General features: G+C 44.4%; 1 protein-coding gene across 7 annotated transcripts in view; it reads left to right on the plus strand.

Annotated features, from left to right (window-relative positions):
• ATP9B (ATPase phospholipid transporting 9B (putative)) overlaps positions 1–21,240 on the plus strand; it is a 226,465-nt gene that overhangs the window by 32,494 nt on the left and 172,731 nt on the right. For 5 of the 7 annotated variants that reach the window (XR_005530783.1, XR_005530782.1, XM_039245815.1 and 2 more), the window contains exons 3-5: positions 8,171–8,321; positions 11,241–11,354; positions 20,750–20,858. Coding sequence is in view for 5 of the 7 variants with exons in the window: in XM_039245815.1 (XP_039101746.1) it covers positions 8,171–8,321; positions 11,241–11,354; positions 20,750–20,858 (374 nt within the window). In the remaining 2 variants the exon portion in view is untranslated. The remainder of the gene's footprint in view (positions 1–8,170; positions 8,322–11,240; positions 11,355–20,749; positions 20,859–21,240) is intronic. The other 2 variants (XM_039245817.1, XM_039245818.1) reach the window with 2 other exon arrangements.

The following is a 21,240-nucleotide window of genomic DNA, read 5'->3' on the forward strand; positions in this document are numbered from 1 at the left end:
ATGTTGTTATTTTGATAGGGATTGCATTGAATATGTAGATTGCTTTGGGTAGTATCGACATTTTAACAATATTTGTTCTTCCAATCTATGAGCATGGAATGTTTTTCCATTTTTTTGTGTGTTTCTTCAGTTTCTTTTGTAAGTATTCTCTAGTTTTCAGTATGTAGATTTTTAGCCTCTTTGGTTAGGTTTATTCCAAGGTATTTTATGGTTTTCGGTGCAATTGTAAATGGGATCAATCAAATCCTTGATTTCTCTTTCTGTTGCTTCATTATTGGTGTATAGAAATGCAGCCGATTTCTGTACATTGATTTTGTATCCTTCGACTTTGCTGAATTCATGGATCAGTTCTAGCAGTTTTTTGGTGGAGTCTTTGGGTTTTCCACATAGAGTATCTTGTCATCTGCAAAGAGTGAAAGTTTGACTTCCTCCCTGCCCATTTGGATCCCTTTTATTTCTTTGTTTTACCTGATGGCTAAGGCTAGGACTTTCAATACTGTGTTAAATAGCAGTGGTGGGAGTAGACATCCATGTCGTGTTCCTGACCTTGGAGGGAAAGCTCTCTCAGTTTTTCCCCATTGAGGATGATGTTAGTGGTGGGTTTTTTCATATATGGCCTTTATGATCTTGAGGTAGGATCCCTTCTATCACTACTTTCTTGGGGATTTTTATCATAAAGGATGCTATATTTTGTCAAATGCTTTTTCAGCATCTATTGAGAGGATCATGTGGTTCTTATCCTTTCTTTTGTTAATGTGATGTATCACATTGATCTGTGGATATTGAACCAGCCCTGCATCTCAGGAATAAATCCCACTTGATTGTGGTGGTTTAATGGATCCAGTTGGCTAGTATCTTGGTGAGAATTTTTGCATCCATGTTAATGAGGGAAATTGGTCTGTAGTTCCCCTTTTTAATGGGATCTTTGTCTGGTTTTGGAATCAAGGTAATGCTGGCCTTGTAGAATGAGTTTGGAAGTTTTCCTTCCATTTCTATTTTTTTTTGCAACGGCTTCAAAAGAATAGGTGTTCACTCTTCTTTAAATGTTTGGTGGAATTCCACTGGAAAGCCATCTGGCCCTGGACTCTTGTTTGTTGGGAGATTTTTCAGTGCTGATTCAGCGTCTTTACTGGTTACGGACCTGTTCAAATTTTCTGTTTCTTCCTCTTTCAGTTTTGGTAGTTTATATTGTTAGGAAATTGTCCATTTCTTCTAGGTTGCCTAATTTGTTGGCATACAATATGTTCTAACATTTTCGTATTATTGAGTGTATTTTGCAGTATTGTTTGTGACGTCTCCTTTTTTATTCGTGGCTTTATTTATTTGGGTCCTTTCTTTTTTCTTTTTGATCAGTCTAGCTAAGGGGTTATCAATCTTGTTAATTCTTTCAAAGAACCAGCTTCTGGTTTCATTGATCTAGTCTGTTGTTCTTCTGATTTTGATATCATTGGTTTCTGCTCTGCTCTTTATTATTTCCCTTCTTCTGCTGGTTTGGGGCTTTGTTTGCTGTTCTTTTCCAGCTTTTTTAGGTGTAAGGTTAGGTTGTGTATTTGAGACCTTTCTACCTTCTGTAGGAAGGCCTGGATTGCTGTATACTTCCCTTTTATGACCACCTTTGCTGCATCCTGGAGGTTTGGGTACTTGTGGTTTCATTTTCATTGGCTTCCGTGTACTTTTTCATTTTCTCTTTAATTTCTTGGTTAGCCCATTCATTCTTTAGTAGGATGTTCTTTAATCTCCAAGTATTCATCGTTTTTTCAAAGTTTTTCTTGTGGTTGATTTTGAGTTTTATAGCATTGTGGTCTGAAAACATGCGGGATATGATCTTGATCTTTTTGTACTTGTTGATGGCTGATTTGTGACCGAGTATGTGATATATTCTGGAGAATGTTCCATGTGCACTCGAGAAGAATGTGTATTTTGCTGATTTAGAATGAAATGTTCTGAATATATCTGTTAAGTCCATCTGGTCCAGTGTGTCATTCAGAGACATTGTTTTCTTGTTGATTTCCTGCTTAGATGATCTGACCATTGTTGTAGATGGGATGTTCAAGTCCCCTACTCTTATGGGATTATTATCAATGAGTTTCTTTATGTTTGTGATTAATTGATTATATATTTGGGTGCTACCATGTTGGGGACATAAATATTTAGAGTTGTGAGATCTTCTTGGTGGATAGACCCCTTAATTACAGTATAATGCCCTTTTTCATCTCTTGTTGCAGTCTTTATTTTAAAATCTAGTCTATCTGATATAACTATGGCTACACCAGCTTTTGATGACCATTAACATGGTAGATGGTTCTCCATCCCCTTACTTTCAGTCTGAAGATATCTTTTTTTTAATGTTTAGTTTTGAGAGAGAGACAGAGCGAGTGAGCATGAGTGGGTGAGGGACAGAGAGAGGAAGACACAGAATCTAAAGCAGGCTCCAGGCTCTGAGCTGTCAGCACAGAGCCCAGTTCAGGGTTCGAACCGATGAACTGTGAGATCATGACCTGAGCCAAAGTCGGGCGCTTAATTGACAGGTGCCCTTGAAGGTGTCTTTAGGTTAAAATAAGTCTCTTGTAACCAGAGTGTAGATGAGTTTTGTATAGATACTGTGTCTTTTGATTGGAATGTTCAGTCCATTGACATTTAGAGTGAGTACTGAAAGATATGAATTTAGCACCATTGTATGGTCTTTTGAAGTGGTGTTTCTGGTGATGTTCTCTGGTCCTCTTTGGTCTTTCTTGTTTGTAGTCATTTTTGTTTTGTTTTTTCTTTTCTCCACTCAAAGGTTCCCCCTTAAAATTTCTTGCAGGGCTGGTTTAGTGGTCACAAACTCCTTTAGTTTTTGTTTGTCTGGAGAACTCTTTATATCTTCTTCTATTTTAAGTGAGGCATGCTGGATAAAGAATTCTTGGCTGCATGTGTTTTCAATTCAGCATGTTGAATATATTCTGCCATTCCTTTCTGCCTGTCAAGTTTCTGCGGCTAGGTCTGCTGTGAACCTGAGCGGTCTTCCCATATAGGTTAAGGATTTTTTTTTTTCTCTTGCTGCTTTCAAAATTTTTTCTTTGTGTGTATTTTGTGAATTTAACTGTTATATGCTGTGGTGATGGCTGGTTTCTGGTGAATCTAATGGGAGTTCTCTGTGCTTCTTGGATTTTGATGCCTATGTCCTTTCCCAGATTAGGATAGTGTTCCTCTATATTTTGCTCCCATAAACCTTCTGCCTTTTCTCTTCTGGGACTCCTGTGATTTGGATGTTATTCCTTTTTAATAAGTCACTGAGAGTTTGCTAAGTTTTGTATCATGGTACTTTGCCCTTGTTTCCCTCTTTTTTCCTGCTTCATTGGTCGTCATAAATTTATCTTCTGAATCACTGATTCACTACTTTGCTTTGTCCATCCTTGCTGTCATGGCACCTGTTTGAGATTGCAACTCCCTTATAGCATTTTTAATTTCATCCTGACTAGATTTAATTCTTTTATCTCCACTGAAAGGGCTTCTAGACTTTTTTCAACCCCAGTTGGTATTCTTATTATCATGATTCTAAATTCTAAAATCCTTGTATCTGTGTTGATTAAGCCTCTAGCTGTCATGTCTTCCTCTTCTTTCTTTTGTTCGTCATTTTGTCAATATGGAGGAAGAAAATAAGTAAAAAATTAAAATTAAAAAATTAAAAACAAAGCAAAAACTCAAATAAAGGAAGCTCGATCCTAGGTGTGTTTTGGTCTGCTTGTTGAAAGAAACTTGATAGAATAGAGATAAAAGAGAAAGAAAAAAAGGTAAGAAAACATGAAAAAGTTTAATACTAAAACAATTAAATGAAGTAAAGAAAATGAAATAGAGTAAAAAATTTAAAAAGTAAAATATAAAGTTAAAAAATAATGAAATTAAATGTTTTTTTTCTGTATCCAAGAGTAAGGAAGAAGTAAGAGAAAAATTAAAAGAAAGGAAAAAGAAAACAATTCAAGCAACAACAAAACAAGGAAAACAAACACATGAACCAACAAACAGAATGAAACCAGAATGAAGTTACATCCAGTTTCCCCTTTGACGGAACTCTGAAGCCTTCTATAGTCTATACATTAAGCAGGTGGAGGGACTTGTGCTGGTCTTCTGGGTGGTGTGCTTGGATGGCGCAGTTGGGCAGGGCTTGGTGTAACGGCTCCATTCTCCAGTAGGTGGCGCTGCTTAGCTTGCTGGGGTGGATGATTGTGGCGTGCATGCCTGTGCACAGGAGAGGTGGAAATGGTTTCACCCAGCTCCCTAGTCTCTGGCACAGGAACATGGCACTCTCACCAGTTCATGATCACACATCCCTCCTTTTGTCTCAGGACTGTGTCCATTCCCCGTCACTACACGGATAGAGTACCCTGTAGACTTCAGAGACCTGTGCCAGCTCTCTGGGGGAGGGTCTTGCTGAGCAATGGCCAGGTGCCGGCTCGTCCCAGAAAATGTCCATGTGATCACACAGCCACAGAGGTTCAGAGAGTATGGCAAGTCACAACACACAGCCGCCACCAGCTTTCCCTGCACCCTGGCATCTCTGTCCCGGTACCAGCGACTGTGGCTGCTCTCTGGGGTCCCTGGGACCTTTGCCTGTTCAGAAGCTGTATGGCTTCTACCAAATGCACTCTGCGCCGGGGAACCACTTCTCCCCATGTGGCACATGGACCCCTCAGACCCTGCTGTCAGCTTCTGGGGCTTCGCCCTGCTTCCTCACCAGAGTACCGCCAGGCACTGGGCTCCAGAGCTTCAGACTATGTTCTACTGTTTATAGAATCCTGGTGGTACCGAAATCCTCTTCTTTCTTCCCGTAAATGGTTTTGGGGAACACGTTTCTTGTTCAGTCCCCTGCAAGTGTTTTCACTCTCTTTCTCTCCAGTACTTTTGGGGGGGTGGTTTTCTTGCATGATCCTGATGCGCCTCACTTTTTCCCTTTCTGTTACACTCTCTCTCTCCATGAAAACAGCTCCCTATCTTCCGTGGCTTTTCTCTCCCCCAGTTAACCTCTCCGCTCTGCATACCTGCTGAGTTTTGTGGTTCAAGTTAGGCAGATTGCTGTGTTAATCCCTAGATCAATTTCCTAGGAGTGTAGGATGGTTTGGTGCTGATCTGGCTGCACTTCAGGGATGAGACCAGCTGAAGGTCTCGACACTGCTCCGCCATCTTCACTCTTGGATTTAGTCTTATTGACTTGACCGTGTAACACGATTTGTGTATAGCTGGGCAGTGTGTCCTGAGCACTCACTCACTCAGAAAGTATTCGCCTGCAGAGAAGTGTTTCGGGTGCAGCTCCTGGTAGTTTCCTCCCAAGGACCTCCCTTCCGTTCTCCCTCTTGTTCTCAGTATTTACCAGTCTGTTTTATTCAGAAATTGCCCCTTATTTTATTTTCCTGCTTTGCCGTACAACTCCATGATGCCTACATGTACTTTCTGGGTTCCTCATCTTTGGGGTTTATGTCCTTTCATCTTGGCACTCAAGTCACCTGTCTTCTTTTCCTGCTTATAGTTTCTGCCTCTGTCTGCAGTGGCAGTTCTGGTGGAGCCCGAGGCTCTTAAACCCTCAAGGCTTTGTGTTCATTTAATTCTGTAAAATAGCATGTGGCTCCCTATCTATTACTCACTTTTGTGTTTGCATAAGGAAATAATTAGTAATAAAACTTTTGCTTGTTGATAGTTATCAGTATCTAAGTATTGCAAGTAATTATTACATCTTGGAAGTCCAGGAATCTTGTTTTTTTCTATACAGGGTTATAGGGAAACATTAATAAACTGGTGAGTATATGTGTTTTTTGCCATTGGTATTTAATTTAGAGTTTGTAGAGTGTAAGGCTTTGGAACTTAGTGGGTTGTTAGTTTCAGGTGCTACACACGGTGTTGACGTTGAGGTTTTTATTTTAGCCATTGTCTACAGTGTTCAAGTGATGCACAGAGTGGTTTTACACTAATAGAGCCTCCTGCCTGTGCAAGAATATGTTGATACCAGCATAAAGTTTGTAAAATTCACATTTCCTAAATTTTGTATACATTTTTCAAATACTTAATTTTGCTTGTTCTCAATTTTGTGCTAGGTTTGCGTGTCTTGTGTACATTAAACTGTCATATTAGGTAATTATGTGTTTCAGAACAAAAATTTCTCTTTGAATACTTTGCTGGAGGATATTCGCCCATACCTGAAGTACTGAAGGAAGTGCACAGAGAGGAAGCTTGTATGCTATCTGCTGTCCCTGCCTGCTCCATGTTGCCTGTGGACCAGCCCCACTCACCAACCCTCTGTGTGATGATGGGAATGTGCTAGATCTGTGATGTCCAGTATAGTAGCCACTGGCCACGGTAGCTGTTGAACCCTTGAAATGTGGCTAATGTAACTGAGGAACTGGACTTTTTATTTCACTTCATTTTAATTCATACTGAAATAGTCACACGTGAGGGGCACCTGGGTGGCTCAGTCAGTTGAGTATCCGACTCTTGACAGCAGCTCAGGTGGTGGTCTCGCGGGTTGTGAGATTGAGCCCCGCGTCGGGCTCCATGCTGACATCAGGGAGCCTGTTTGGGATTCTCTGTTTCCGTGCCCCTCCCCTGCTCATGTTTGCACTTTTTCTCTGTCTTTTGCTCTCTTTCTCTCTCTCACTGTCACTCTGAAATAAACAAACTTAAAAAATAGTCACATGTGGCCAGTGGATGCTCTGTTGGGCAGTACAGAAATGCCCACTTCTGTGCCAGATGTAGTGTTGTTAAGATTGGAGACATTCTGAGTGTGACTCGGGGAAGCTGTGTCACTCTGCCGCTAACTAGTTGTTTCGTCTTAGAGAAATTGTTGACTTTTCTGGCTTCCAGTTTCCTCCTGTGGGAGATGTGGGGGGTCTGACAGCTCCAGAATATAGTGCGGGTGTCAGACTGATTGAACCCAGAGCTTGGAGAAGAGCCCCTCCCGGCTTGTAACTGAGGGTTTCGTGCCCCCGGAGCACAGGTCGTGTGCGGCTAGGTGAGAGGTGGGCAATTTAGAGCTGCCGCCAGGGGGAACTAGGGTGGCAGCGCCCTGCCCCCTGGGCCGGCTGGGGTCCTGGTGGGGGTCGGGGCAGACGGCAGGGGTGTGGCAGGGTGTGTCATGCTAAAGGGCAAGAGCCCTTGTGAGGATGCCCAGGCCGCATGGTAGAAGCAACCGTAAGGTGAGAAATGGGAGTTTGATGTTTATTGGATTTTATTGAAGTCTTGTTTAATTTTTGTTTCATTCAAGCATGAACACCTCACAAATCCCTAACAGTTGACTGAAATCTACTTGACACCCCCCACCCCAAAGAAAGCAGCAAAGGTGGGAATACTTATTTTGGCAATCTTAAATCACTTTCATATCCCGATTCACAATCAGGGATGTAAGTGCACTTGATGTGTGGAGATGCTGTCTGTTCTGCAAAGCTGAGGCGGGAGAGGTGCTGAGGGTGTGTCGGAGCCAACCTGCTCGGTGTGCCGCCGGCATTCATTCCCATTCGGGACAGCGCCCCTGGTCCTGTAGCCCGGCCCCCGAGTGGATGTCTGCCACTGGAGGACCTGGGGTTTCCAAGGGCAAAGCCCTGTCCTTCCAGACTGGAGATTTCCTGAGCACAGCTGGGAGGTCGGCAGATGGTCTGCAGATGGTCCACACAGATGCACTGATTTCAGTTTGTGTGCACAACTGTGCGCACACGGGTGTATGCAGCCCCGTGTACACACCTGTGCCCTCACACGGGTGCCCCCACGGGTGTGCGGAGCCCAGTGCGCACACTTGAACGCACTTGTGCGAGGGCCTTTTTCATGTAATTCCTGAGTGGTATGTTGAGAATTATGAACAACATGACTATCTTTTTCTCAGCCTAGAAAAGCATTGGCTACTTCAGAATGGTTTTTTATTTTTATTTTCAATTAATTTATTTATTTTTGCCAGTAAGAGGATCTAAACAGGGAAGACACTTTCCTTTAGGTTCCAAAAGTCATTATGTACTCGCTTGTACAAGTCTCAGTGGTTTATGTTAAATTTCTCTCTGTACAACCTACTTTAAGACAACCCTGTGGGTTCACATTACACGTGCTGTCCGTGTCTGTGTGTTACAGAAGCAGCTTGTACTGGCTCTAAATGTATACGGTTTGTTTAAAATCTTTAAAAAAAGGCATTCATAATGTGTATCTTTTTTTCATGCAGTTGCTGTGATTGGCTGATAAATATCTGTCGAAGAAAGAGAGAACTAAAAGCTCGCACAGTGTGGCTTGGATGTCCCGAAAAGTGTGAAGAGAAGCATCCCCGAAATTCTATCAAAAATCAAAAATACAATATCTTTACCTTTATACCTGGGGTAAGACTGTCACATTCTTTTTTAAAAATTTTTAATGTTTTTTATTTATTATTTTTGAGAGAGAGAGAGAGACAACTTGAGCAGGGGAGGGTCAGAGAGAGAGGGAGATACAGAATCTGATGACAGGCTCCGGGCTCTGAGCTGGCTGTCAGCACAGAGCCTGATGCAGGGCTCGAACCCACAAACTGCAAGATCATGACCTGAGCCGAAGTCAGACGTTTAACTGACTGAGCCACCCAGGCACCCCAAAACTGTTACATTCTTAACAGTGGGTTTCATATGAGACCTTGCCAGCTTCTTTTGTTTCCATGTTTTTTTTCCCCTTGTTAATCGTGTCACATCCAAATCTGTGTCCTTTTGCTTTTGAACCATTTGTATTTCAGATAATTGATATATAATTCACCGCACACTCTTAATGGGCACAGCGTAGAGCTCACCTTAAGACTTAACAGTTTGACTTCAGTCCTAGATAAACATACTTATGTTATTGGAGAAATAACCAAGGATGCATAGATTAAATTACCAGAAAGAAAGCTGTAAGTTCTGTCTGGAGGTGAAGCTGAATGCCAGTGTAAAGCGTGCATAGGAGCCTCAAAATGAAAGTCACGTAATTTTTTAAACAATTGTGACTCCATGATAAAATCTCTGTAAGCATTTGTAGATGAATTTTCCACTTCATGTTATAAATTTCACACCATGTTATAGAATTGTATTATTAGTTAGCTTTAATTAGGTATTAGCACTAAGTTTAAATATTGAGGTTTAAGTATTTCATTAATTTTTTTTTGTTGGTGATCTTCCTGTCTTAAATAATTTGAATCACGATTGAATAATTGAATAATTTTTGTTTTGATAATTTTTGCTTTTTGTGCATCATTTCCTATTTTAATATAATAGACCAATTTATTCATCTTTCTAAAGGCAAAAGGCAGCTGGAACTGACTATATTTCCATATCAAAGTTTTTGACATGTTCTAGTTATTAGCTTTATGCTATTTTACAAGAAAGTCTCTTCGTTATGTGAAATAAGAGCTGTTTATTTTTCATGTCTTTATTGAAGTAATCATGCTGATTTTAGATCAGACATTGATTCCCCCCTTCCCCATCTGTTGATAGTTGGTGAATGTTCGATCCCTGATTTGCTCTTTATTAAAACACACAAAGCCATTGGCTCCGTAACTGAAAGCCTGCTCTTTTGTCAGACGGTAAGATGTAAACTGTCTTTCAGGCAGATAAATATTCTCGTCTGAATTGAATGAAGCTGCTGTTTTCTTCTTAGGTTTAAATTATTAAGTACTCGCAGATTGGCTAAGCATTGTACATTTTCCTAAAGGTCACAGAGTTCATCCAGGAGACGAGGAAGTATTGATTACAGTGGCTCCCAGCCAACAGTGCAGCTTACTTGTGACCAGAGTGAGCCCGCACGGCCAGCCAGGGCGGCTGTGTCCTGAAAATACCTGTTGGTGTGTCTGTACAAGTATTAACATGTGAATTTTTTTCTTAGATTGTCTCTTAAATTAGGCTTTTCATCTAAAACGTAGTATTTTAGAAACATTTGGTAATTGCACAGTAGGAATTCTATGCCATTTTTAGCACAAATGGCAATTTTTGAATTGCTAATAGATATAATTTATGCTAACTGAGATTTTAAAGAAATCACTGAGGAAAAAGAGCTTTCTCCCCTGCTGAGATTAATTTATGAAATGACTCAAAACATTTTTAGACAGCAATTGAATATGATTATGAATATAAACATGTTATCAGTGTAGCCGATGCTTTAGTTGCACAAGCGTCTGATGATGTAGAAAACTCCATTACATGAAAAGTGTGCTTCCAGACTCTTTAAGTCAACAGTAAGTACTTAACCCATTGCTCTGCTCTGGTTGAAATTTTCCTACCTTCCGAGTTGCATAAAAAACGGCATCCAAGGAGATTTTGATTGGAAGTTGCAAGGTTGTAAGTTTAATTGCAGTTATAGTTGCTGTTTGAGTTATTCTCATCTGTAAACATGAGGTTTGTTCTATTTTCATTTTCAATTTAAGTTTAGTAGTTTGAGGATTTGTAAATAGAAGTCCATTAATATACTGGATCTTGGGTTTTCTTCCTTAAAGATAACTCTATTTGAATGAAAAAACAAAAGCAGAAAGCTACAGGATTTGTATTCCTAAAATTTTGTCAAATGATGGTTATTTTATATTTGAAGCTATTGTTGCAGGTCAGCTACTAACTAAGAGACTGTAAAATATACGTAGGTAGCTATCTTCCTGAAAATTGATTTGCAGTTTACATTCTTTTATATGTCATCGTTTCTTATCGCCTGAGAGAAGCAGATATTTATGGGAGGTGGAGGCGGTTTTTGTGAAGTCACATGGGGTGCGCTTTGCTGGTTAACTCAGTGTTTGTATATCTGCCATGATGTTCGTGTTCCGAAACGTGGCTGTCGTGTTTTATCTCTTACTGCTGCATAAATACAAGGTTAACCCGACTTTCCCATTCTAAGATTTTCTGACTTCTCAAGATACACATTTGTGTGTATGTAAACATATATTTATTGACTACCAGCATTGGGAAGGATTTGCTATCTCATTTGCTTTGATGTATATGTAAAGATTTATAGGTCACTGTTGGAAAACTGGAAAATCAAAACTTTTAGAGGATGCTTTTAACATGGTTGAAAGTTCCCTAATTGTCTTCTCTTCAGTTTATTTTAGGTAGAATTTTGAGGGAACCTTACCTCACTCAGTATGTGATTTGGTTATTGGAAAGCCAGTGCCAGAATCAAGAAATTTACTGTGACTCGGGCATATCCTCCATGCTTGATGGGGATGTGGTTAGATATTGTGCTAATTTAATTATCTGACTGAAGTATTAAAGATCTATCTTGGAGAGACTGTGTTAATTTTTTCTTTTCCTTTTTAGGTTTTGTACGAACAATTCAAGTTTTTCTTGAATCTCTATTTTCTGGTAGTGTCCTGCTCCCAGTTTGTGCCAGCGTTGAAAATCGGCTATCTCTACACGTACTGGGCTCCTCTGGTAAAAGAATTAAGACTTTTGAAATTAAGTTAAATGATTATTTAGAATATAGTTTTAAGAGTGGAGATGGTTGAGAGAGAAAAATCAGATTTTAAGCAGTGTGGTATTGTTGCTGTGTTACTCTGAACTTTTGTTGAACGATTTATGGAGCTAGGTCTGTAAATGCTGGGCGGCCCGCAGGAGGGTCTGGGTGCTGCCCTGCCCCGGGGGCGCCCGCAGGAGTGTCCGGGTGTTGCATGGCACAGGCGCCTCTGCCACTGGGGGTGCCGGGTGGTTTCCATGGCACGTTCTGACTTAGGCTACGATAACAGGTCTTTCTCTTGGCCTGCCCTACACCCCTGCTTCCCCCCACCATGCTGATGGCTGATGGCAATGTGGGGAGCGAGGGTGCGATCCCCTCTGCGACCTTCTTGTCCTGAACAGACGGGCATTTCTTACTTTTGGCTGAAGTATCTCAGTGAAGTCCAGACCATTTCTGCTTGACCCTTCAGTGCACAAATGGTTTTGAAAGGCAAGTGATATTTACCATCGAATAGTTCCATTTCCATCATAATGCTGTTTGATAGTTTGATACTGTTTGCCAATAATTTTCATCAGTTTTCAGCTTATATAAAAAAAACGTATGCCTTCTTTCTTCTTCCACCTAGAAAGATGGACTGCTTCCTTTTGTTTGCTCCCTCTTGGGCAGATTATCAGCATAATCCAGTTGAGACAGCATAGTGAAATCCCTCCTTTAGGGAAGGAGCAGCCCGCTGCTCACATGCGTACCTGGGGGCCCAAGTGCCACCTTCGGACCTGGGGGTGTGAGCAGCGTGCTCTCGGGTTTTTGACTCGGGGCTTCGCTCGGCTGGTCTGGTTGTGCCAGGGCGGGCTGGCAGAGGGGACGGAAGTCTCGTTGGCGGGGCTGCTGGGGCCAGCCCCTCCTGCTGCCACACAGACGTCAGAGGAGCATGGGTTTGAGCAGCCACGGTGACCATGTTTGTAGTCAGAGTGCACAGTCTCCGAGTCTGTGAGTGCGTTGTACTCGTGCAAGCAGCGGGGTTTCATAAGGAAAGCCCCTGTGAGGGGTGGCATTGGGGTGGCATCCAGGTGGCTGAGAGCCTGGGCCGTGCACTGACCTAGGACAAAAGAGGCGGAGGCAGGGGGAGCCGTGGTTGCGGAAACTCTCAGGCCAAGACACTGGGGGTGCCTCTGGAGTGTGGGGACGTGGGGACGGTGCTTACAAGGGAGGTTGGGGTGCTCGGACTTGCTCCTGAGCGGAAGAGGGAGCCCTGCGTCTGTGTGGGCGGCCTGGCACGTGGACGGCACTGAAGCTGGAGCCCACTGCTCAGAGCTGGTGTTCAAGCCCCGTGGCTGTGGCGAGAGGGCCGAGGGGCTTGCTTGTCTCTTCCCCTGCTCACCTTCCTTCCCTGCAGGCGACTTCTGTTCTGCGTCTGAGATTCAGTTGTTGCGTCTCCCCTGAGAATTTTACTACTTACATGTGTCTCCCGGAAATCAGATGCCGTATTGTTTGCGTGCTGTGAAAAGCTTGTCTATAGGTTATCTTACTCTGGGTGCCCTTTTGCAACCTGTGCTTTTGACATAACGTTGTTTTGTAAAACAGATCCCTGATGACACCTCCATGGCTGGCTCACTCAGCTTCACTTCTCCGGAGTGCTCCATTGAGTGAGTGCTCACGGCCGACTTGTCCCTCTTCCCCGGAAAGGAGACCTCTAGTTTTCTCCTGATTTTCCCAGTTACAGACTTGGCTGTGACCATCAGGCTGATTGTACGTTATTCCCTGCGCATCCCGGGAGCCTCGGTTGGCTAAGTGCTGCTTGGTGTCCCTGTTTTCTAGTGAACGCGAACATGGAGTGTACTTAACGATCTTGGGTGTGTAATTCCAGCCCCTCTTCCCACCCGTGGCCTTGCAGGGCGCCCCGCCCCTCCAGCGTCACCGCCAGCTCCACTTGAAGCGTCTGTCGGCAGTGATCGTCGGAGGACACAGGACCTTCCTAAACTAACGTCAGCGCCTTCGTTCTGTTTTGCTTTTGCATCTTTTCCTCTTAACTGTGATTTAAGTAGCTTTTAACCAAAGAAAATGACTGCTTTAGATGGATTCCTAATGAGGATTTTAAGTGTTCACAGAGCTGCCTGTTGGTCAGAACTGCTCCTTTCTGTGCCCATGTGGGGTCTGCGTGCACCCACTTGAACTGCCTGTCAGCCGCGGGAGTTGGGAGTGCATCCTCCACGTTGTTGGCACCTGGGATTTCACTCCGCTGTGTGCAGGGAGGTGCCCAGTAAGCACCTGGCTTGGTCCTCCTGTAAGGGGCACGGAGCCGACGCTCAGGGGCCCCAGGGGAAAGCGAAAAGCCCATTTCTCCCATTTGAGTAGCACTTCATGTTTCCTCGGGATGCACCCCAGCCCCCCTGCCCGCCAGCTCCCTTCCTCTGTGCCCCCTGGCCCCCTGCCCCCGGCCCCCCAGCCCTGCCAGTGGACCTCCAGCCACCCGGACCCCTTGCTTCCTGGCCCTCCTGCTCCCTGTTCCCCAGGTCCCCCTGCCCCGTGGCCCCCTGGCTCCCCTGCCCCTGGTTCCCCTGCCCCTGGTTCCCCAGCCCCCTGCCCCCCGGCCCTGCTGTCCTTGGCCCCCCAGCCCCCTGGCTCCCCGGCCCCCTAGTCCCCCCGCCCCTGCCCCCCTGTCTCCTGGCCCCCCGCCCTGCTGTCCCCCAGACCCTGTGCTCCCCAGCCCCCCCAACCCCCTAACCCCAGGCCCCCTGGTCCCCCGGCCCCCCCGGCTCCCTGCCTCCAGCCCCCCGACCCTCGCCCTCTCCAGTGAACCTCCAGCCGGCCGCTCAGGAAACCATGCTCTGTGCTGCTTTGCTCTGGCAGCAGCCACAGTCGGTGCCGTTTATCACATAATCAGTAAAGACTTGTTTGTGTCTGTGCTTGCACTGTTGACATACACTTTAACCTCTGATTTAGCAAAAATCTTTAAAAAAGTTTTTTTAACGTTTTATTTTATTTTTGAGAGATAGAGCGTGAGCAGGGGAGGGACAGAGAGAGAGAGGGAGACATGGAATCTGAAGCAGCTCCAGGCTCTGAGCTGTCAGCACAGAGCCTGACGCGGGGCTCGAACTCATGAACCTTGAGATCATGACCTGAAGTGAAGTTGGCCCCTTAACCAACTGAGCCACCCAGGCACCCCATTATTTAGCAAAAATCTTAAAAAGTTGATGTGTGTGTTAGGCTCACCTTTAAATGCCAGAAGCAGGCTTAGGTATGTTGGTTCTTTGATCCAAACTCACCTCAGAAAATGTTTTTTGAAACTGAAAATTCACATACTATATGGAAAAGATCTTTTTTATTAATCTAGGCAAAATTTAGAATACATGTATATCTAAACTACGTATTGTGTGGGGTTTTTTTAAGGAGAGGATGTATTTGTCAGGGTTTCTTCACAGCTCCTGAGTTCTTGCTCTTTCTCGAGCAGCCTGTTTACCCCCGTCCTGTGCGGGGCCTGTGCCAGCATGTGGCCTTTATACGTATTAACGTTCTGTGTCTTTTCTCTACCTGCCTTCTGAGGCTCTGAGTGGTTGCTCAGGAAAAGGGATCAGCATTCCAGATCCTTCCTTGACAAAAACCTGCCAGTGCAGCATAAAACCGTCGTTTAGCTGGTGGTTAGAAGGACTCTTGTGTCACGTCCGCTAGTTTTCAACAGGGAACTTTGGACGCCTTCCCCCAGCTGATGGGTGTTTCTGAAAACAGTGGTAGCTTAATAATTGTGCTTTGTCAGTATTCTTGGCAAAACTGTTCGCTGGCTTCAGCTCTGATCTCATTTCTGTAATATGTATAACAGAAGAGGAAGCTGAAGCTAAGTGGTTTCATCATTACGTTCTCGTGTCAGAGTGAGGACTGCCTTCCATATCGTTCAGCTTTCGGAACGGGTATTTGAGGGAAAGCTGGCGGGACCAGAGCACCAGACAGGCCGCGACGTTGCTGTCGGGATGCACCTGGAGCAGCAGATCTGCCCACACAGATGATTCCCAGAGGAAGACTGGATTCTTGTCGCTACCTCTTCCATGGAAGACGTGGTCCTGGCATTTGGGTAACACATCGCTGAGAGCCAGCTGGACTGTTAGATGGCAAGTCCGTCTGCAAAAGACTGATTTTTCAGGATGATTCTCCAGTCCTTCCTTCTGTCCACTCTTCTGGGTGTCTCTGTACTTTGGCCGTGTGGGCGGAGACGGACGGGAGAAAGAAGATCACTCACTTGGACTCAAACCTCGTACTGTCCAGAGAAAACCACTCTTGCAAAAGTACTTGTGCTCCTGGTGCCTCAGTTTCCTTGTCTGTGAATTAGAGCTCATTAGGTTTTTGTGACATTTAAATGGTGACTCGCATAAAAAGCATAGAAAAGTTTGGGGATGCCTGGGTGGTGCAGTTGGTTGGGCTGACCGACTTCGGCTCAGGTCATGATCTCACGGTTCATGGGTTTGAGCCCCGTGTTGGACTCTTTGGTGACAGTTCTCAGAGCCTGGAGCCTGCTTCCAATTCTGTCTTTCCTCTCTCTCTGTCCTTCGCCCACTCGTGCTCTCTTAAAAATAAATAAACAAATTTTAAAAAAGACCTAGAAAAGTTTCTGGAGGCCCCTGGGTGGCTCAGCCAGTTTAAGTGTCTGACTCTTGATTTCAGAACAGGTCACGATCTCATGGTTCAGGGATTCGAGCCCCACATCAAGCTCTGTGCTGACAGTGTGGAGCCTGCTTGGGATATTCTCTCTCTCTCTCTCTCTGCCACCCCAACCACTCCTTCTTTCTGCCCCTCCCCGCTCATGCCTGCACTCTCGCTCTGTCTCTCAAAGTAAATAAGTAAACTTAAAAAAAAATAGCTTCTGGTATATAATAATTCTTCAAGTTTAAGCTGGTATTTGTAGCAATAGAATTTTTTTCTTTTTATAAAAATGCATATTCTTTTGGCAGTTACTTCACATGACTCCTGGGTAATCTGGAGAAGTAGGAAAAAAGTCCACTTGGTGCAACAAGGTTTAGTCACGGCTTGTGGACCAACCGCGTGAGAGATTCCTGTCCTCCACCCTGATTACCCGGCTGGTGCTCAGATGCTGTTGTTTCACTGAAATACTGTCCCCCTCTTGTGCTCACTTGTGGTTTCCTAGCTGGCAGTGCTGGAGAGTCAGTCTCAGACGTGGCCGGTAGTGAGGTCACGGGCAGGCCCAGCCCCCGCTGTGGGAAGACCTTATCCTCATCTTCCACAGACCACTGGTCACTTGATGACCCAGTGAGGACTCTGCAGATCTAAACTCTCTGGGTGGAGGTCTGTGTGGTGTAGACTCCAGTGGCTAAGAAGGAAATCCTGGCCTCTGCTGTGCCTTTTTTGGAATCTGCTTTAGGTTCCGAGGATGCTGTTGGGGTTTTTCTCAAGATAGCCAGGCCGGAGAGGGACGTGTGGCATGGGAGTGGCCTCCACGTGTGTCATGTGTTCGGGGAACCCTTTGCTTTGACACGCAGCCTAGAGCTGCTTGTGTGCACCGGCAGTCCTTGCCCACGGCCGGGGCTCTGTCTCCTCCGAGCGCTTGCCTCCCGTGTCACGAGCTGGGACCTGACCCTCCTTGCTGCATCTTCCCTCGCATTACTGCCGACTTTACCTCATGAGTTCTCAGAAGTGCTGGGAACGGTTACGCTTTGTGGTTTTAAGTTCTCTGATGAATGGAGAATTAACTTTTGCTATCGTTAAGCCGTAGGTTTAAAGGGTGAAAGTTAGATTGACCTGGAGAGTGTAGCTAACGCACACACATTGGGGACTTCCTCCTTACAGAGGAGAGGCGAAGGTCCCTTTTCCGGCGGCACTTGCGCAGATGGCTGGTGCAAACCGCCGTCTCGGTGATTGAACGCGCTCGCTTGATCAGAAAGCACTCCTTTGACAGTACGTCTTCAGTGTGTAAGTAACGTGCACTTGATATCCATTCTCCTCTTACCTCTCAGGGTAAGTCAGTCACAAACTGAATTTTAAACATTCTACTTTGTGAACATGAGTCTACATGAGAACAGCTCACAGAACAGTCTTTCCTGGACGGGTAGATGTGTATTTTTCATGTCACTGATACTGAGTTGTGACTTAGAGGTTATGTATTTAAAGTGGTATTGTCTTCTCACCCAAGACTAACAACATCTTTGAATTATGGAAATACAGTATTTTATCCTACGGGTGTACCCGGAGTTTTTTTGTGGACATTCAGGTTATTTCCAATGTTTTTTATATTTGATGCCAGGATCCTTGTTTTTTTGTTTTTTTTTTTTTTGTTGTTGTTGTTTGTTTCTTAGATAAATTTCCAGAAGTGTAACTGTTAGTTTAAAGTGTGTATAAATTTTAAGACTTTTGATAACACTGAATTTATTTAAAGTATTTTTGGTATTTCCTGTTTTGGATGTTCGTATTATTTTCTTTGTTTTATGTGTGCTAAAAAGACATCTAGATGGAAAAGAAAGAGAAAAGCTGTCTCTGTTGACAGGTGGCACAATCTTGTGTGTGGGAAATCTGAGGAGTCCACACACAGAAATGGTGGAGTTAGTGAGGTTATGGGGTACAGGATGGGGTGCAAGATGGGGTGCAGGATAGATACGCAAAACCGCTTGTATTTTTATATACTAGCAGTGACGATCTGAAAATGAAATCAAGTTAACAATTTCATTTATAACAACATCAGAAAGGAAAAATAGTGGACTTGGCTAAAGTGCAGGATGTCATACTGAAAACTTAAAACATTTTTGAAGAAATTAAAGATGTAAATAAATAGAAGTCATCCTATGTTCAAGAATTGAAAGACTTAATACTGTTACAATGACAGTCCTCTCCAGATTGATCTGTAGGTTTGGTACAATCCCTGTGAGGATCCTACTTGGCTTTTTGGGCAGAAATTGACAAGCCGATCTTAAAATTCATACGGAAATACAAGAAACACAGAGTAGCAGTGCGATCTAGAAAGTAGATCAGCATTGGAGGACTCCTGCCTCCCATTTCGAAGCTGATTGTGAAGCTACAGTAATCAAGGTGTGGGGCTGGCTGAAGGATGGACCGAGGGCTACATTAGAGTCCAGGAATAGACCTTCACACCGAGGACAACTTGTTTTTTGGCAGTTCAGTGGAGAAAGAGCAGTCTTTTCAACAAATAGTGCTGAGACAGCGGGACAGCCACATACAGAAGAATGAATTCGGACCCCACCTCCCGTCACACACAGAAAGTAACTCAGAACGTCAGAATGGGGTATAAACCTAAATGGAAGAGGTAAAACCAGTAAGACTCCTGAAGGAAAACATAGAGGTGGAGTTTTGTGACCTTGGACACCAAAAGCCCAGGTGACCACAGAAACAACTTAAATTGGATTTCGTGAAAATTAAAAACTTGACTGCATCAGAGGACACCACCAAGAAAGTAAAATGATAACGTGGAAAGTGTCACTCACACTTAGAAATCACATCTCTAATTAGGTATTTCTATCCAGAATAGCATGAAAAGCTCGTACAACTTCCCAGAGTAAAGACAAATGCCCCTGTTAAAGAGTGGGTGTAGGATCTGAATAACATTTATCCCAAGAAAACATGCATATGGCCAGTAAGTGCATTAAGTGGGTAACCACTTTGGAAAGCGGCTCGGCAGTTCGTGAACATGCTAAACACACTGTATCGCCCACAAGGGCAGATTTGTAGAGACAGAGTTGCACCAGCAGTTGTGAGGGCTGGGAGCAGGGGGAGATAGGGGCGAGCTTTCTCTTGGGGTGATGAAAGTTGGGTGGTGGCGGCGGTGGTGGCACAAGCCTGAGTGCCCCAGGGTGGCTGTTTCAGCAAACACGGCTTCCAGGGGCCCACACGGTGTAGCCTGTTGGCAATGCAGAAGCAGCCCTGGGATAACAGGTTACTGCCCTGTAAGTGGAGTTGCCCGGCCTTGCCCCATGGCCATGGCAGCCCGGGGCACACTCCTCAGTGCACATTCCTCAGTGCAGCGAAGCCTGCACAGCCCGGGGCACACTCCTCAGTGCAGCGAAGCCTCCTGGAGAGTGTGGTCAGACAGCTGGACCTGAAGAGTAGCCATGTCATGCGTCAGAAAACACCCACAGAGCCTTTGAAAGTGGCTCCAGCCGCGTGTTCGCGTGTTCGTGGTGTGACAGATTCACAACAGGTTACATACGTTTTCTTGGGGGCGTCTGGTGGCTCATTTGGTTAAGTGTCTGGCTCTTGACTTCAGCTCAGGTTGTGACCTCACATTTTGTGAGTTGGAGCCCTATGTTGGGCTCTGCGCTGACAGCTCAGAGCCTGCTTGAGATTCTCCTTCTCTCTGCACCTCTCCCATTCACACGCTCTCTGTTTCTCTCAAAATAAATACATAAACTTTGAAAAAAGAAGTTTTATTTAGAGAGCATCAAGTTAATCGGTCCAGGTTTTTATTTAAAAAGTGAGGAAGAGGGGGCGCCTGGGTGGCTCAGTCAGTTAGGCGTCTGACTTCGGCTCGGGTCATGATCTCACAGTTGGTGGGTTCGAGTCCCGCGTCAGGCTCTGTGCTGACAGCTCAAAGCCTGGAGCCTGTGTCAGATTCTGTGTCTCCCTCTCTCTCTGACCGTCCCCTGCTCATGCTATCCCCCCCTCTCAGATATAAATAAAAAACATAAAAAAAAATAGTGAGGAAGAGGGTCACCTGGGTGGCTCAGCCTGTTAAGTGTCCAACTCTTGATTTCCACTGAGGCCACAATCTCACGGTTTGTGGGTTTGAGCCTCACATCAGGCTCTTCAGGGGTAGTGTGGAGTCTTCTTGAGATCCTCTCTCTCCTTCTCTCTGCCCCTCTCCTGCTCATACCGTCTCTTTCTCTCTCCTTTGTCTCTCAAAATTAAAAAAAAATTTTTAAATAAAAATATTTAAAAAGAAGTGAGGAAGAAAAGCACGGTGGCCGTGCATGTGCCCCAAGGGCGCCTGCAGACCCTGCCGCGGGGAGACTGTCGTGTCGTGCTGGGCAGCTTCGTGTTCCTGCGCGCCCCCTTCCACCACAGACAGAGGTGCAGAGAGTCTATGATTTTGATGTCAGTCTTTGTTCATTTGATACTTGAATGCTTGAGTGTTCTAAATATAATTTGTGGGGCGTTTGAAGATTGTTGGTTTCTTTATTTTTAGGTTACTAAGTCATTTTTGATGTTTGGCTTGAGGTACATGTTATGATACGAATTTCAAAAAAATTTTTGGTTAATAGTGAGAATTGTGAGTCTTACACTATGTATCATAGTCTTAGTGTTTCATTGTTACTTTTTGTCTGTGTTTTCATTTAGGCTTTAGAAGTAACACAAATTGGGGAAGGGAGTAAACCCTTTTGTTACTTTAAGTCTAGTTTTCTCAAATATTTTATTTTGTCTCCAGGGATTTGTTTTGGCTGTTACTATCATGAGGGAAGCCATTGATGAATTCCGGCGTTTTCAGCGGGACAAGGAAGTGAATTCACAGCTCTACAGCAAGCTCACCGTAAGAGGTTAGCAAGACATTTTGATTTTGTTTATCATTTGATTAATGTAGTCATCACTTCAGAGTTAACATAAAAGAAAGAAAACATGCCATAATTCTGTTATTGAAAACCATATTATGTGATTACATATGGTATCTAATCTTATGATAACATAATGCCTTCAAGTTCAAGGTAGATTTTTATTCACTCTCCAAAGGCTTGGGGTGTGTGTATAAGTATAAATGTATACACGCTTCAACGCCTGTGCGCACACACGCACAGAGAGAAGTGATTGGGTAGCACGCTCTGGGACAGTTTGTATGTAATGCACATGCACATAGACACACGCGAAACCCAGCCGGTATAGGACTCTGTGAAGCCCTGTGTCACCTTACCTGCAGTCTTTGTG

The sequence above is a fragment of the Hyaena hyaena genome, unplaced genomic scaffold, assembly GCF_003009895.1.
Source record: "Hyaena hyaena isolate Hyena2069 unplaced genomic scaffold, ASM300989v1 scaffold_267, whole genome shotgun sequence".
Classification (NCBI taxonomy): Eukaryota; Metazoa; Chordata; class Mammalia; order Carnivora; family Hyaenidae; genus Hyaena; species Hyaena hyaena.